Source organism: Eleutherodactylus coqui, chromosome 1, assembly GCF_035609145.1.
Source record: "Eleutherodactylus coqui strain aEleCoq1 chromosome 1, aEleCoq1.hap1, whole genome shotgun sequence".
Classification (NCBI taxonomy): domain Eukaryota; kingdom Metazoa; phylum Chordata; class Amphibia; order Anura; family Eleutherodactylidae; genus Eleutherodactylus; species Eleutherodactylus coqui.
In genome coordinates, this window is record NC_089837.1 from 153226955 (window position 1) to 153243495 (window position 16541).

Here is a 16541-nt window from a genome sequence, read left to right on the forward strand (position 1 = left end):
GTATATATCATTTGATACGGTCATTGTTTGGGTGTGACGGTACAGAAAATGGCCTTTACTGGCAAAGACCGACATTGAGGCATCTTTCAGGCTCCTTAAATTATGTGCAGCCCACGAGGGACCATAGAGATTTGTTGATTTGGGAAAGTATCAGGTTTGGGGCTTTTTGTGGTGTTCAGTGGTGCATCAGAAAGTGGCCGGACTCATTAGGAACTTAACTCGTACAGCTCTTTCCTATACTAGTAGTGGTGGTAATGTGGGGTGATCGTTTGCGTAATAAAAAAGTTAGGTCTAACTGCTACAAAATGAGCATTGTGCTGGTGATCAATTTGGTGATTGGGGTGCTTAGGTGATTGGTGTTAGAATGTTTGCTCCTGAATGCATGGGTGATTACTGTACATGTACCCGTAGTCGAAATTTCAATTGGGGACTCTCTCTCATTTTCAGTGGGAGCATTTCCAATCATTGCCCAACACGGCTTTGGGACATGGTCAGCGAGTGGCAGGACATCTGATGAGGAGTCACTCGTGACGGCTATGTGGATGGCTTATGAGTCACCTTTGAACTGTTGGGAAGAGTGCGTGACTGATTTAGGCAATGCATTGTCTGACAAGGATAGGGTGCTTTTGTATTTTTGGGAAAAGCAGCTAGGTTGGGCTAGTCAACAGCAAGGTTATATCGATTTGTGTTGGTCCTGACATTTGGCTTTCAGATGAGGGGGTTCAGGGATGTTATAAAGGTCCTTATTGATTGGCTAGGCCTTGAGGGGTTTCTGGAGGGGTAAAGCACAGTCAGATAGACGGAGGCCTGTGCCTTTTCAGTTATTTGAGTGACTTGGGGAAGTGGTGTCTTCAGTCTGTACTTTGCATTACATTTTCTTTGGCATTCTTTGGGGCATTGAGAGTGAATAAATTGGTAGGCTAGGTAGGGTCTTCAGTGAAGATGTAGTGGTTTGTGCTGATAGACTCGAACTGTGGGTTCAGCATTCGAAGACTGATCAGCTGGGGAATGAAAAAATGCAGCAGTTTGGATTTTAAGCCTGGGGTTGCTTAGGAAAATTGGTAGGAGGGAGTACCAGTGTCAGGTCTGCCAGACGCAGCCATTGTCCTGCCTCCTGAGTCTGCTTCACTTTGTTCCAGCATCTGCAAGGTTACCGTGTCTGGCTTCTCCATCCAGCTGGAGGTGATTTGCAATCATCCTCCTATTTAAACCCCTCTGACCTTTCCCAGGATGCTCTGGTGTTGTTATTTCCTGTAGGACTGCATTCAATCTGTTTTCGCAGTCTTCTTGTCTGAATTCAGTTCTCTGTGTATCCTTTACTAGATTATGCTGCGTCTTTGTGTCTTCTCAGTTCCCTGTTTGTTTTGCTGCTGGGTTTTGTTTGTATGTCTGTTCCCTGTATCTGGAATCTCTACACAGGATTATCTCTGGTTTCCCACTTACATCCACTCCTGCATATCTGTGTGGCTCGGTGCATCTGACCAGGTAGGTAGGGAGGATCCATGGATATTTAAAGTTGTTCTGCCCCCTTACCCCCTTTTTTTCCCTTTTGTCCGGTAGATAGCAGGACAGCATTAGTGTGGATATTCGGCAATTTGTTTGTCTACTGGGAGCAGAATGGGTAAAGGTTCGTCCTAATGGAAATCAGCTTGGCTTTGACAGGAATGTTGTAGTCGTCAGGTGGCTGGGATTCAGAGGTATGGTCTGGAACCGGATATTGCTGTAGATGCATAGTTCTGCCTGGCTTGACTCACTCTCAGATGTGTTAGTCCTACACGTTAAAGATAATGATTTAGGCCTTCTGTCATTCCGTGATCTGATTAAAGACCTTAGCAATGACTTCCTGCACCTCTGGTCCCAGCACTCTGGAGTGATCACATTTGGTCCGAGGTCATCCCGAAAAAAACCTGGTGTAATGCCCGAGCCACGGAGAGAATGCACTACAAGTTTGGGGGAGGTTATTTAGTACAGTTTGACCTGACTCTGCAGTACACTCGTCATTTCTTTTCCCTTGTTCCAGTGGAGGATAGCGAACCTTTTTATGTTATCACCCACCTATCAATCAGAAAGCATATTTGCTTACTCATTGTCATATATGGGTGTTTTGTTTGTTTTTTTTACCAGAAAAGGAGAATAAAGATGAAGACTTGCTCATCTAATCAATTCTGTGCACAATTTAACCCTGCAGTTGCTGCAGTCATTGCTGACCATGGCATCTAAACATTTTACAGAACATTTTAAACCCCTTAGTGACGAAGACTGTTTGCGCCTTAGTGACGGAGCCAAATTTTGGAAATCTGACATGTGTCAACATATCATAACTCTGTAAAGGCTTTGCATATCCAAGTGATTCTGACATTGTTTTTTTGCCACATGTTGTACTTCATTTAGGTGGTAAAAATAGACCCATAGAATTTGTGTATATTTATTAAAAGTGCCAATATTGGGAAAATTTTGAAAAAATTGTCATTTTTTCACATTTTCAACTGTAATATCTCACATGTGCAAACATACTGCACAAATTTTTGCTAAGATATATATTTCCATCTGTTCACTTTATTCTGGACGCATGTTTGAAAAACGTTCATTTTTTTTAAAACCATTTAGGAGACGTACAAATTTAACATTAATTGTCAACATTCTGAGGAACACTTTATTTTCCGGCACCAAGCCAAGATTGCAAAGGCTCATAGGTGTCAGAATTATAGATAACCCCACAAATGACCCTATTTAAAAAACTACACCCTTTAATGTATTCACTGAGGGGTGTCAGAAGTATTTTGACCCCACAGTTTCTTTTCAGGAATTAATGCAATTTAGAGTAGAAAAAATAAAATTTCATATTTTTGCAAATACGCAATTTTTAACACAGGATTTTTTTCTATATTGCACATGAAAATGAGGATTTACACCTCAAAATGCATACCCCCGTTTGTCCTGTGTTCAGAAACATACCCATTGTGGCCCTCATCTTCTGTCCATATGTACAACGGGGCCAAAACCGAAAGCAGCAGCTGGTGGCTTTCAGATCAGACATTTTGCTTGAAGGCGTTTTAGGCCCCATTGTTCACTTGTAGACCCCTTAAGCCGCCAAAAAAGCGGAGGACCCCCACAAATGACCTCATTTTGGAAACTAGACCTCTTAGCGCATTAATCTAGTGGTGTACTGCGCATTTTGACCCAACAGTTTTTGAAGGAATCACAGCAAAGCAGAAGTAAAAAATTACGATTTTTGTTTTTTTTATGAATTATGTAATTTTAAAAACATTTTTTTTTGGACAGCAGACATATGAATGGAGGCTTTCACCCAAAAATGGATACCCACGTTTGTCCCGTGTTCAGAAACATACCCATTGTGGCCCTAATCTTCTGTCTGTATGCACAACGGGGCCCTAACCGAAAGGAGCAGCGGGTGGTTTTCACAACAGACATTTTGGTTGAAGGTGTTTCAGGCCCCATTGCCCATTTGTAGACCCCTTGAGCGGCCAAACGATAGAGAACCCCCACAAATGACCCCATTTTAAAAACTACACCCCTTAACGCATTAATCTAGGGGTGTACTGCGTATTCTGACTCCACCGTTTTTAAATGAATCGAAGCAAAGCATTTTTTTTGGCAATTATGTCATTTTAAAAATAGTTTTTTTGTACAGCATACATAGGAATGAAGACGTTCACCCCAAAATGTCTACCCCCATTTGTCCCGTGTTCAGAAACATACCCATTGTGGCCCTAATTTTCTGTCTAGATGCACAACGGGGCCCAAACTGAACGGAGCGTCAAACTTTAACTGTCTTTTGACTTTTATGTGATCGCCATTATCCATTGGATAATGGCGATCACGTGACCGAAGACCGCTCACCGTGGCCCCCCGTGACACCTCTAAGCTCTTGGCTACCTTTAGTAGCTAGGAGCAAGGAGATTTTAAATTTCCTCTTGCCCTCCCCAGCTTCTGCGCATGCGACCGCCAATTTTGTGATGGGCACATGCGCCAAAACTGGGGGAAGGTCCGCGGATAAAGATCCCGTCAGGGGACATCGCCAGAGGCCTTATTTAAGTAATTTCACCCCCCCTCACGGATCCGATCCGTGATGGGAGGTGAAAATTGAGCTTTTTTTAAACTTTTACGTGATCGCCGTTATCCATTGGATAACGGCGATCACGTGACTGGGAAAAGCGTACCATGGCACCCCATGAAATCTCCAGACTCTTGGCTACATTTAGTAGCCAGGTGCAGGGAGATTTTAAATTACCCCGCCAATCTGCGGCTTTTGCGCCTGCGTCCGCCATTTTGGCGACGGACGCGTGCGCAGAAGCCGGGCAAGGTCCGTGGATAAATCTGGCGGCTTTAGGTACCTAATTTCATCTCCCCTCATGGATATGATCCATGAGAGGAGATGAAACAAACTTTTTTTTTTACACTTTTTAACTTTTTTTTTTCTTTTACATGATCGCTGCTATCCATTGGATAGCAGCGATCACGTGACCGGGAACCACACACAGCAGCTCCCGGTGACAGCTCCCTGCTCTCGGCTACTCATACTAGCCGGGAGCAGAGAGTTTTTAAATTTACCGGGCCTCCCAGCTCTCTGCGCATGCGCGTGACGTAATGCGTATGGTGCGCATGCACAGACGCCGGTGGCAGGGCCGGGGAGAACCCAGAAGATGCCGGACAGCGCGGAGGATGGGGGGTGAGTACTCTCAGCTCCCCTTACGGATCCGATCCATAGAGGAAGCTGAAACTTTAACTTTTATTTACTTTCCATACACTGTAACGCGATCGCCGGCATCCGGTGGATACCGGTGATTGCGTGACCGGAGGTGGGGTCCCGCGGCCCTGTATGACAGCTCCATGCTGTCGGCTACCTCCAGTAACCAGCAGCATGGAGCTATCGCGTCCTGAGCCTGCAGGGCTTTCATTCCTAGAGGATGCATGTTTTTACGTCCTCTAGGAATTAAGCCCAGCAGGCCAGGACGTAGAAACACTATGGGGCCGTCACTAAGGGGTTAAAAGTTTATTTTCCCTTACTCAAAGCTTTTACCCCTTCATGCTACAGGATGTACATTTATGTCATGAAGGATCAGGGTTTGTATAGAAGGGGATCTGGGGTTGATTCAAATCCATACAATGCAGGTGCCAACTGTTTCTTGCAGCCGACACCGGCTCGCAGCAGCTCCAATCAGCACCACTGCTGATTGCAGCTGTTAACCCTTTAAATGCCACAGTCAATTCTGACAGGGGCATTTAAATGCCCTAACGGAGGTCAAACAGCCCCATCGCTATAAGGGCTTATTCAGACGACCATATATCGGCTGGGTGTTCACGCTGGCCGATAAACGGCGTCCCTCTCTGCAGGGGGAGGGGGCTGGAAGAGCCGGGAGCAGTGCACTGAGCTCCCGCCTCCGGCGCTAATTGCAATGAGAGGAGGCGGAGCAGAGCTAAGTCCAGAGACTTAGCTCCACCCCTGCCCCCTCCTATTGCAAATAGTGCCGAGGGGTGGAGAGGGGGCAGGAGCTTAGTGCACTGCTCCCGACTCTTCCAGCCTCCTTTCCCTGTAGAGAGGGACGCCATATATCGGCCGTCCCTCTCTACAGGGATATTCGGTCATCTTAATAAGCCCTAAGATCGAAGAATAGCATTCAGTTGCCATGGCAGCTGGGGGCCTAAGGACATTGCAGATTGCCTATTAAGCCAGATTGCTGTAAAATGTAATACTATGGTATCATATCACACTACAGAAGCTATTAACCCTTTGCAATCCATTTTGGATTCAGAGTTTCCTAGGGGCTTACGCTTTCTGTCATTATACAATGGTGCCATCTGCTGGCTAGAGCCAGTACTGCAGTATGTGACATGCTGGAGAGGCCCCTGACAACAGAGCAACCAGTAATCTACAGTAAGAATACCCTGCCGGACGTCTAACTATGTCAGAGCTGTACAGCCTTCAATCAGAATGTCTTTAGACATCAGACAGTGGATTGGAAAGGGTTAATCCATTGCAAGTTCTTGTTCTCTATGAGGGATTTTAAAAAAGTAAAAATCAGTTTTAAAAAGTTGTATTCATTATTAAAAAAATAAAAAGGTAATAAAACAAATCCTCCTCCTTTGCAATATTTATAATGAAAAAATTTAAATACAAAACTAAAACCACATTTAATATTGCTGTGTCCATTAATCAAAGTAATGCATTATTTACCCCATACATTGAAGGTCATCAGAAAAAATAAACAATTTTTTAAAACTTTTTTCAGTACATTAAATGGTACATTAAATATTACCATTAAAAAAGACAACGCCTTCTGCAAAAAACAAGTTATCAAACAGCTACATTGATGGACAAATAAAAGTGGGGAAGGAAAAACAACATGAAAAAAAGGGCTGCGTCCTTAAGGGGTTATATATTGAAACAATAAAAACGAGAAAAAAAAGACTGCACATAATTGGTATTGCTACATCCATAACAACTATAAAATATTACATTATTTATCCAGCATAATAAATTATATTAACCCCTTCATGACATGGCCTATTTTGGGCTTAAGGACGCAACAATTTTTGGAGGATTTTCTTCTCCGTTTATCAAAAGCCATAACTTTTTTATTTTTCCGTCGACGCGGCCGTATGAGGGCTTGTTTTTTGCGTGGCGAACTGTAGTTTTTATCGATGCCAATTTTGGGTACATAGATTATATTGTAAAATTTTTTTTAATGATAGCAGAGAGAGAAAACGCATCAATTCTGCCATAGATTTTTTTTTTTTTTTTTACACCGTTAATCATGCAGCATAAATGAGACTTTCCATTTTTTCTGCAGACCGGTACGGTTACAACGATACCAAAATTCTAACATTTTTTTTAGGTTTTCCCACTTTTCTGCAATAAAAACCCTTTTTTTTGGAAATCTTTTTTCTATTCTAAATTGCTGCATTCAAAGTCACGTAACTTTTTTATTTTTTGATGTACAGAGCTCTATGAGGGCTTGTTTTTTGCGAGACGAGCTGTAGATTTTATTGGTACCATTTTGGCATACATACGGCTTTTCTAATCACTTTTATTGCGTTTTTAGTGAGGCAAAATGCTAAAAATGAGCATTTTGCCTCAGTTTTTTAGCTTTTTTTTTAGCGTTTTTTTCCGTGCACAGTCAAAAGTGCAACTTATTGTACGCATCGTTACGGACGCGACAATACCAAATATGTGGGGTTTTATATTTTTTTTACCTTTTTTTATGCTAATCTGAGAAAAAGCATAAAAAATGGGTTTTTTACTCTTTTTTTTTACATTTTTTTTAATTCATTTTTTAAATCTTTCTTTTTTTTACACTGTTTGTGTCCCTCTGAGGGACTTTAAGCACTGCCCTGATGATCCCTGTCATAAGGCATGGCAGAGCTACTGCTCTCCCATGCCTTATCGCTCATACAGCGATCTCAGGCATAGGCAATGTCTGGCGTCCTGTTGCCATGGTGACAGGCCGGGCTCTCGCGATGACATCGCGAGTTCCGGCCGGAGACACAGAGGGAGCCGCGCTCCCGCTGTGAACTCTTTCCCTGCCGCGATCTACTTAGATCGCGGCAGGGAAGGGATTAACAGTGGCGGGCGCATCTCTGATGCCCCCCCGCTGTTGCAGCGAGACGCCGGCTGTGACTGACAGCCGGCTCCCGCTGCGGGATAGCGCTGGATCATATGTGATCCCGCGCTATCTCCAGGACGTAAGTTTACGCCCTGTTGCGGGAAGTACCCCGCTCCCAGGATGTAAACTTACGCCCTGCAGCGGGAATGGGTTAAAAAAAGCCAAAATGGCAATTTTCTGTTAATTTGGGGTGGGTTGGGGGCAGCTGAAACAGGTCTAGTAACTACTACTTGTTTGGGGACGTAGTGGTCAATTGACGACAATGCTATGAATGTTTAGTAAAGGAGGAAAAGTTCGCAAAAGGTTTTTCTCTACTATTTTTTTTACATATCTTTGACTATTGAATACTAAATGGGAAACAACTGGGAAACACTGACATGGAAAAGGACTTGGGGATTTCAGGTAACTGCAAGCTTAACTGGAGCAACCAGTGTCAGGCAGCTGCTACCAAAGCAAATAGGATAATGAGGTGTATCAAAAGAGGTCTAGGGGCACATGATGAGAGCATTGTTCATCCTCTTTTCAAGTCACTGGTCTGACCACACATAGAATATTGTGTACAGTTTTGGGTACCAGTACTTAAGAAGGACAAATCAGAGCTTGAGCAGGTACAAAAGTGTGCAACATAAGTAATAAACGTAATGGGTGGACTCAGAGAGGTTATCAATACTCAGAGAGGTTATCAAAATTGGGATTGTTTAGTTTAGAAAAAAGATGGCTGAGGGGCAACTTAATAACTATAAATATATCTGAGGACAGTACAGAGATCTATCCCATCATCTATTTATACCCAGACTGTGACTGTAACAAGGCGGCGCTCTCTGCGTTTAGAGGAAAGGAGGTTTCTACACCGACATAGAAGGAGTTTCTTTACTGTAAGAGCAGTGAGACTATGGGACTCTGTGCCTGAGGACGTGGTAATGCAGAACTCACTAAAAGAGTACAAGAGGGGCCATGACCTTCAAGTGACAAAGTCCACGGTCGGTTTGGAATCAGCCACCAATTGCTCCATTCTTTTTAAATGGAGTAATTTTTCAATTAACTCTGTCACAATGGAAATTGAGTACATTTCCACAAATGCAAGATAGGGCTACATGCACACGAATCTTGCATGAATTTTGTGCGAGAACTAATGTGCGACAAGAACTAATAAAATTCCATGAGAGGTTCAATGCATTCCACAACACCATAAACCTGACATTAAGCTACTCAAATCAACTTTTTGGACACCACCATAAAAATTTCAAACAATACAGACATCCCTATATCAAAAACCAATTGATCAGCCCACATATCACAGATGAAACAGTTCCCTTCCTAAGCACATCAAAAAGTCCATAGTCTACAGACAGGCCATCAGATAAAATGGTTGCTCCAACCCAACAGAGAGGAACATTTATACAATCTCAAAAAAGACATTTTTTTAATTAATGACCAAATCACCAGAGCCACCAGGATACCCAGGAATAAACTACTCCAATGCAAAGAGAAAGGGAAAAAAAAGAAATGGTTGTGTACTTCTAGTAGTGACCTACAATTCACAGCTAGAGGTACTAAGGAAGACCACAAAGAAACTCCATCATACTTTAAACATAGATGACGGTTTGAAAACCATATTCCCGGACTCTCCTCTTCTGGGTTACAGGCAATCTCCAAATTTGAGGAACCTTATAATCAGGAGTGCATTGCACTCTGATACACAAAAAGGAACTTATCCCTGTAGGGCAAGGAGCTGCAAAACCTGCTCACATGTACTGACCATGACCAGGATACAGATCCCCAACACGCAGCAGGACTATAAGATCCCTGGGACATTCACATGTTCCACATTCAAAGTTGTGTATCTGATCTGGTGCAGTGAATGTCCCGTTGGGGGAGCTTTATTTCTGGGAAACAGGGCAAAAACTGAGAGCCAGGATGAGATCTCATGGCCATACAATTAGAGAGGGAAAGACTGAACTACCTGTGGCAAAACATTTTTGTGGTCACGGACACAACATAGAGCAGATGGGAGATATCATACTGAAGGACAACTTCAAGTCGCAGTGTCACAGAAGAATTTGGGAGTATAAATTTATGGTCATTTTTGATACCTTCAGAAATGGAATGAACCTCAGAGCAGGATTCTTGCATCAGTGGAGAATATGAAAGGTCTGAAGTTGGTCAGGAGGGGTGTTCTTGAGGAGAGCACCCAAAGGGGGGTGGGGAGAGGCATAGTCTCTCCTCATGGGGAGCACCCAGAAGGGATTCTATTCCCAATCATGGTTTTAAGACCTTGTAATTTGAAGGAATGCTGCCATCCAATTGGTGGGACTGCAAAGGTATTGTTCCATTTTTCTTCTTTGCAGGTCTGAAGTAGAGATTCACATTCCTTGTCACTGGTCTAATTATTTACTGTTATGGTCATCTCCCCTTGTTATTAATCTAAATTCTATTAATCCCAACATGTCTGTGCCCTCTCACCCTCTGTCCCTAGTATTTATCTTGTGCAAATTAAATTCACCATGTTTGTGCCATCCCATGTGATCATGTGTATTTAGTAAATACGTCTGTAGATTTGTTCCATTATAAACCTGAGGAAGGGCCCTGTGCAGCTACGAAAGCTTGCTATAACATCATGTATTTTTGTTTTATATCTACAAGATTGCTTGATTTCTTTACTGAGAACAATCACATAATGGTCTTGGGATAGTGCCAAGATTGGCTGAGGAGCAGTTATGTGCCTCTGTGAGCTCTTGGGATGCTTTTTCTGGTGTAATTTAAACCCATTTGGCTGAGGCCTCACACTAAGGACTTCCTTTCTCCAGCACACCAAGCCATACCCCTTGGACAACTTTTTTGTCTCTATTTTGAATGAATATTTATGGTTGAATCACACAAAGTAAAATAATGTATGTCAAGCCTGTCAAGGGTTTTAAGAAATGTAAAAAATTGTAGGTTCCTTCCTAAAGTCATTGAACTGCTGTCAACCAGTAGAGTATTTTACTGCAGACTTCATGGCTGCAAATAATTTTGATGTTGAATGTTTTTTTTCATTTCCTAAAAGTCCCAAACCGCTTCTGCAAAGAACTTGATTACTACACAGTACAAGGCTTCCGAGTAATTGGACTAGCATATCGGTCACTGCAAGAAAAAGGTCTACCAAAGTTTTCTGACATTGACAGGTAACAACAATTGTTGAATTTAGTTCTCTTTTTAGTCATTTACAAGCTAAAATGAATTTAGATCTCTTTGGGGCAACTATGAATTAATCTGTTTTGATATATAGTATTTCCTGACAAACTAAGCAATAAGAAAATTATTTTGTGTAAGGGCTCAGTCATACGGGCGTTTTTACGCACCTTTGTTAGTTGCGTTTGCGATCCGCATCTATATTGAACCAATGCTTTTCAATGGCAGCGGTCACATGTCCGATTTTTCCAAGCGCATAAAATTTGCACCTACAAACATAGAACATATGGGTGGCAATGGACATAGTTAACGCGAGCAGTGCGATCTTTTTAACGCGCAAATAAACGCACGTAAAAACGCTCGTCTGACTGAGCCCTAAGGTTGGATATATTAGTACTAATACTACTAGGCGTTCTTCTCACCTCGTTCTGATGCTCCTTTGTGGCATATATGTAGCAGTTACATAATTGTTATTTTCATCCCTGGTGGTTCAGGCTGCTCTCAAACATACAGCTTTTTAAAGCATTTAATGTGACGTTTCAAATGCTGTGCTAAGCGTTGTAAAATGCTTCCATTAATTTCAATGGGGCCTTGCAGAATAACATTCGAACGCTGTCTGCTCTATTTTCATGCATTTTAGCGCTTTTTAATGCACCTCATCACCCATCATAATGATGGGGTGCATTAAAAAATGCTGTCAAGCGCTGTAGAATTTTTTGAAAACGCCATGCAAAATCACAGTAAAGCGTCGCAGTTTTAAACATGCTGTTCCGTGAATGCATGTGTGAGAGTGACCTTACTGTTTGTAGTTAAAAACTAACTCTATGGCCTCAGTCAGACGACCGTTTTTTTGGCACGATTTGCGGATCGCATGACGGATACGCATCCACAAATCGCGTGACCGGGGCCGACGATTTGCCGAAAAATCTGCAGTTAGCAGCGTTTTCATGGAAACGGGCCCGATCAAAGGAGCGCTGTCCGCCCATTGAAATTCAATGGAGCCAGCAATACAGCCAGCTCCATTGAAAGCAATGGGCTGCCGGCGAGCGCAGGATGAATTTTCGGGAAGGGCTTAAACATATAAGCCCTTCCCTAAAAACCATCCAAAAATGTGTAAAAAAAAAAAAAAAATACTCACCTTGTCCCTGCAGGCGGAGTTCAGCCGCAGGGACCAATCAGGGGCAGCTCTTAGCTGTCATTCAATAGCTGAGAGCTGCCCCTGATTGGCTCAGCACAAGGACCAATCAGAGGCAGCACTCACTCACCCATTTATGAATGGGGGAGTGAGAGCTGCCTCTGATTGGTGAGGGCTGTGACCAATCAGAGGCAGCCCATTCAGCAGGCGGGGATTTTAAATCCTCGCCTGCTGAATACTACACAGAGCAGTTCAGGAGAACTGCCGGCCGGCCGCGGCTGAACTCCGGCTGCAGGGACAAGGTGAGTATATATATATTTTTTTTATTTTTACACATTTTTGGATGGTTTTCAGGCATATAAGCCCTTCCCGAAAATTCATGCCGCACTCGCCGGCAGCCCATTGCTTTCAATGGAGCCGGCTGTATTGCCATCTCCATTGAATTCAATGGGCGAACATCGTTCTTCTCTGCCACAGCTGTTACAGCTGTGGCAGAGGAGAATGATCTTTATAGTATATGTTCTCAATGGGGTCGGCGCTGCTGCCGCCAGCCCCATTGAGCGCATATATAGAACACAAGGAATCGCAGAACGCAGATAGGCGCGATCTGCGATTCGTCGTGTCCTATAATTTATCGCATATCCGCATAAAAAGCGGACATGTGACCGATAATGGTTCTATATATGCGCAGATCGCATGCGCATCCGCAAAATCGGGGCAAAAAACGGTTGTCTAAAATGGAGATCTACCATTAATCAGCAAAAAGTACTGACTTTTTGCTGAGCTTGGGGATAGGAGGGGGTCTTGTGTAATATATAGCAGCCAATGTGGAAACGTAGACTTGCTGCTAAAGCTTGGAGGACGGAGCAGCGCAAATGACTACCTTGTTTCTGGGATAATATAATAGGTGGATGTCAAGCATTCATTCAATAGGTGGCAATAGTAAATTTTTTTTTTTTGTAAAATCACTTTTTATTGAAAATTTTTTCCTTTTACAGTAACAAATATAATTGGTGTAGGTGTACTTTATCAAATTATCAGCTTATCATTAGAAAATTCAAGAAATGTTAATTATTGCTGCATTACATTTTTAGTATAACGATGCATTTTGATTTTTAACTGTCAGTTAATCTCAGTCACCCTCTCCCGCCAACCTAAGTACGCTTGAAGGCTTTATTATCTGGCCTGAGATATGCGACTGAGATCCCTTTTTAACATCGTGAGGCATGAACATTGAAAACAATATGAACAGTGTAAAGGGTATACAAAGTATAAGAGGGGGGGAGGGGGAAGGTGGGTCAGATTATATTAGCTGTCGAGGGACAAGACGTCCTCTCTCGCCTCGCTGTCGCCATCCTCCAGCTCCAGCATCTCCTCTGGTGCAACCGCTCCTAAAGCCTCACCCCCTCCTCTCTTAGATCTTATAAGTTGTCCTTTGCATGCAAAGTCATGCGGCAGTAAGTGGCTGTGTCTCTATCGGGGGATTAAAAGAGAGACAGCCACCTGGAGGAGTTACCATCCCGCGGCTCTCTGGAGTGGGTCAGCCTCGGAGTCGCTGGAGGGGCATAGTTTAATGGAAGAGGAGATGTAATCATGTATAAAAATTAGATAGCGTAGAGGGTAGTGAAGGAGAAAGAGGGGGGGGGGGGGCATGGTGCTATATTTCCGCCAGAGTTTGCAAATTTATTATTTTTCGGGGGCTATATTTGGTGTACATGTTTGTGTTTGGTCTTCCGGTATCAATTCTGACGTACCGTCCAAGAGTGTGGCTATTACATTTCGTCCCGTTTCCCCCACGGGAAGGGGTGTGGTGCGATGGGGTGAGTGTAAAGGTGGATCCTGTAAGTTACGGGATCCTGTCCCTGAGGATCTAGGTGTCTATTATGGCAAGGTAAAATGTGGGTTTTCCAGGGCGACCAAACTTCGAGAAATGAGGTATATGTCGAGTTTGTCTAGCTGAGTAATTCTTCAAAATGGTGTATTTGACTTATCTTTTCTTTCCACATCTTTAAAGATGGGGTGACTGTGCTACCCCAGTGCAGGGGGATTAGGGCTTTTGCTGCCGCGATCATGAAAGAGGTTAGTTTGTCTTTCGAGGGGTTGAATGTCTTATTTGGTATGCCTAATATTACTACATCAGGCGATAGTTGGAATCTTTTTTTGAGAATTGTTGCGATTTCACTCTCAACTTCTAACCAGAAGGGCTTGATTTTCTTGCAGTTCCACCAAATGTGCAAGTATAATCCCCTATACTCTTGACATCTCCAGCACCTATCTGCAAGTTTATATGTAAACAACCACTCAGGGGTTTTATACCATCTGGAAAGCAGTTTATAATGGTTTTCTTGGAGACGGACACATGGGGAGACACCATAAGAGGTTTTAAATATTGTTTTAAGTTCCGCATCTGTTATTTTGATGACCAGCTCCTTCTCCCATGACAAGATGTAGGTTGGTCTAACTAAGGCACGAGTCGCTGTAAGAATTTTGATCAGGTGCGATATTTTCCTGGCCTCTTTATTCTGGGTATTTATTAGCCTTTCAAATTCTGTCATAGGTCTTGAAGACGAATGGTCTATTTTAAAGTTTGAAATTGTAGCCACTAGGTGCGCGGTGCGTAGTTCATGTAACTTTCTTTTTAAAGCTAGCGTATTTATTATGGTATTAGGATCTTTATGTATGGTCGCTTGTAGGTCATGGATTGATAGACCTTCAAAGATATTTCACAAATTCTCCGGAGTCCAGATCTTTGGTTGCTTAATGCTAAACGGGAGTAGGCTTAAAGGCGTATTGGGTGAGGGTGGGGGTGCTAGTTCAAGGGATAAGGAGTCCCAGGTCTCGCAGATGCCCCTCAGTAGAATATTGAAATCTTTAGATCGGTAAGTTTTTGGGTTGGGGAGCCACATATCTTTAAGAAAATTGTTTCCATGGGTCGATTGTGAAATTTTTCTCAGTTTGTGGTTTTTTATCGGGGTCATTAATTCCAACCATCTGTTCAGGTTGATTGCCTTGTAATATTCTAATATGTTAGGTAGTCCCACTCCTCCATATTGTCTTCTTTTGGACATCAGTGTATATGCTAATCTGGGGCGTTTGTATTTCCAGAAAAAGCACGAGAATAGTGTGCTTATTTTCCTGAAGAAAGATTTTGGTATATGTATCGGCAACATCTGCAATTTGTAGAGAATTTTGGGAAGTATGTATGTTTTAATAAGATTTTTTCTCCCAAACCAGGATATGATCGGGAGATTGTATGCAGATAGGAGAGATATTATTTCTGTCAGTAACGGCCCTAGGTTAATTTCATATAGTTTTGACAGATTATTTGTGATTTTGATGCCTAGATAGTCTATATAGTGTTCTGACCAGACATATGGGGAAGTTTTTTTAATCTCCGCTGCTCTATGTGGGGGTAAAGATATATTTAGTAATACTGATTTGTTTTTATTAACTTTTAGATTGGAGAAGCTGCCATATTGGTCTAGTAGTTGATTTAAGCTGGTGAGGCCTTGTAGGGGATTCATGATTAAGAAAAGTACATCATCTGCGAATGCTGCTGATTGGATGTATTCTCCTCCAATCTCTAGTCCTCGTGATAATAGTAAATTCTAATAGGTTTCTGATTAAATAAAAAGGCCAGTTTGTATAAAGAATTGCAATGGAAACCAGGTAGAAAGATTACCTAGCAGCCCATAGTCATGATGAGACAAGACATATTAGACTACCTCAAAATTTCAGCAGACAGTTCACCTAAACTGAAATCCCTCATTATAGCTGCCTGTAATGAAGTAGAACTAAACAACATGATTATAAATGTCAGACAAGTACAATACTACCCAAAGATAATAATGACTCTAAAGAAAACAGCGTCACTACTGCATTAATGAAAGCCTTTTATATTAAAAGGGATGTAGTGGAGTGTGACCTCACATTTCTGGGCTTATTGGTCCTGGAAAATCGACTTAAACCAGAAACCAATTCAGCACTACAGGAACTCATAGAAGCCAATATCAGGGTAGTAATGGTCACAGGTATGTTTTTGCTACATTTCTTTTACTTATTTTTCATTTAGAAAACTAACTTTAAAAAAAAATTCCTACCTCTGTGCTATTAAATCCTCATGCATGTTATCCAGTGTGAAGCCTTTCCCTTTACACCACAGCTATCTGTGCTGTAGACGGATACCTCTTCCTAAGTCTCAAATAGGAGTTTACTAAAATTGTTCGCCTTGTTACATATACAGGGGGGACTGCACACTGGTCCTGGTCACTGTATCTATAAGCCTGTTAGCTCTTATTGCACTCTATCCCCTTTCAATTTATCATTTAATGTGACCAGTATCTTTCTATAGAAGACATTGGGAAGTTACTGTATCTAAAGTTTAAATGCAACATTTTCCCAGTATCATAGTGACAAGGTCTGATTTAGAAATCAGGCACTCTACGAAACTTGCGTGTGCGTGGCATCTGACACTATGCTATTTGCATAGTGAAGCTGTTGCCATTCACTGTGAAAGGATGGGCAACCTATGCAGACAGCGTAGCCACATTACTGCAACTCAGGAGTTCATTAATGCGAGATGCGTTACTGATGCTGCACCAGTAGCTCTA

The 16541-nt window shown here is 42.4% G+C and overlaps 1 protein-coding gene across 1 annotated transcript in view; it reads left to right on the forward strand.

Moving 5' to 3' along the window:
• The window catches only part of LOC136627036 (probable cation-transporting ATPase 13A4), a 218476-nt gene that overhangs the window by 117491 nt on the left and 84444 nt on the right, over positions 1–16541 (forward strand). Inside the window, exons 17-18 of the mRNA XM_066601991.1 lie at positions 10672–10789; positions 15838–15962. Coding sequence (XP_066458088.1) covers positions 10672–10789; positions 15838–15962 — 243 coding nt within the window. The remainder of the gene's footprint in view (positions 1–10671; positions 10790–15837; positions 15963–16541) is intronic.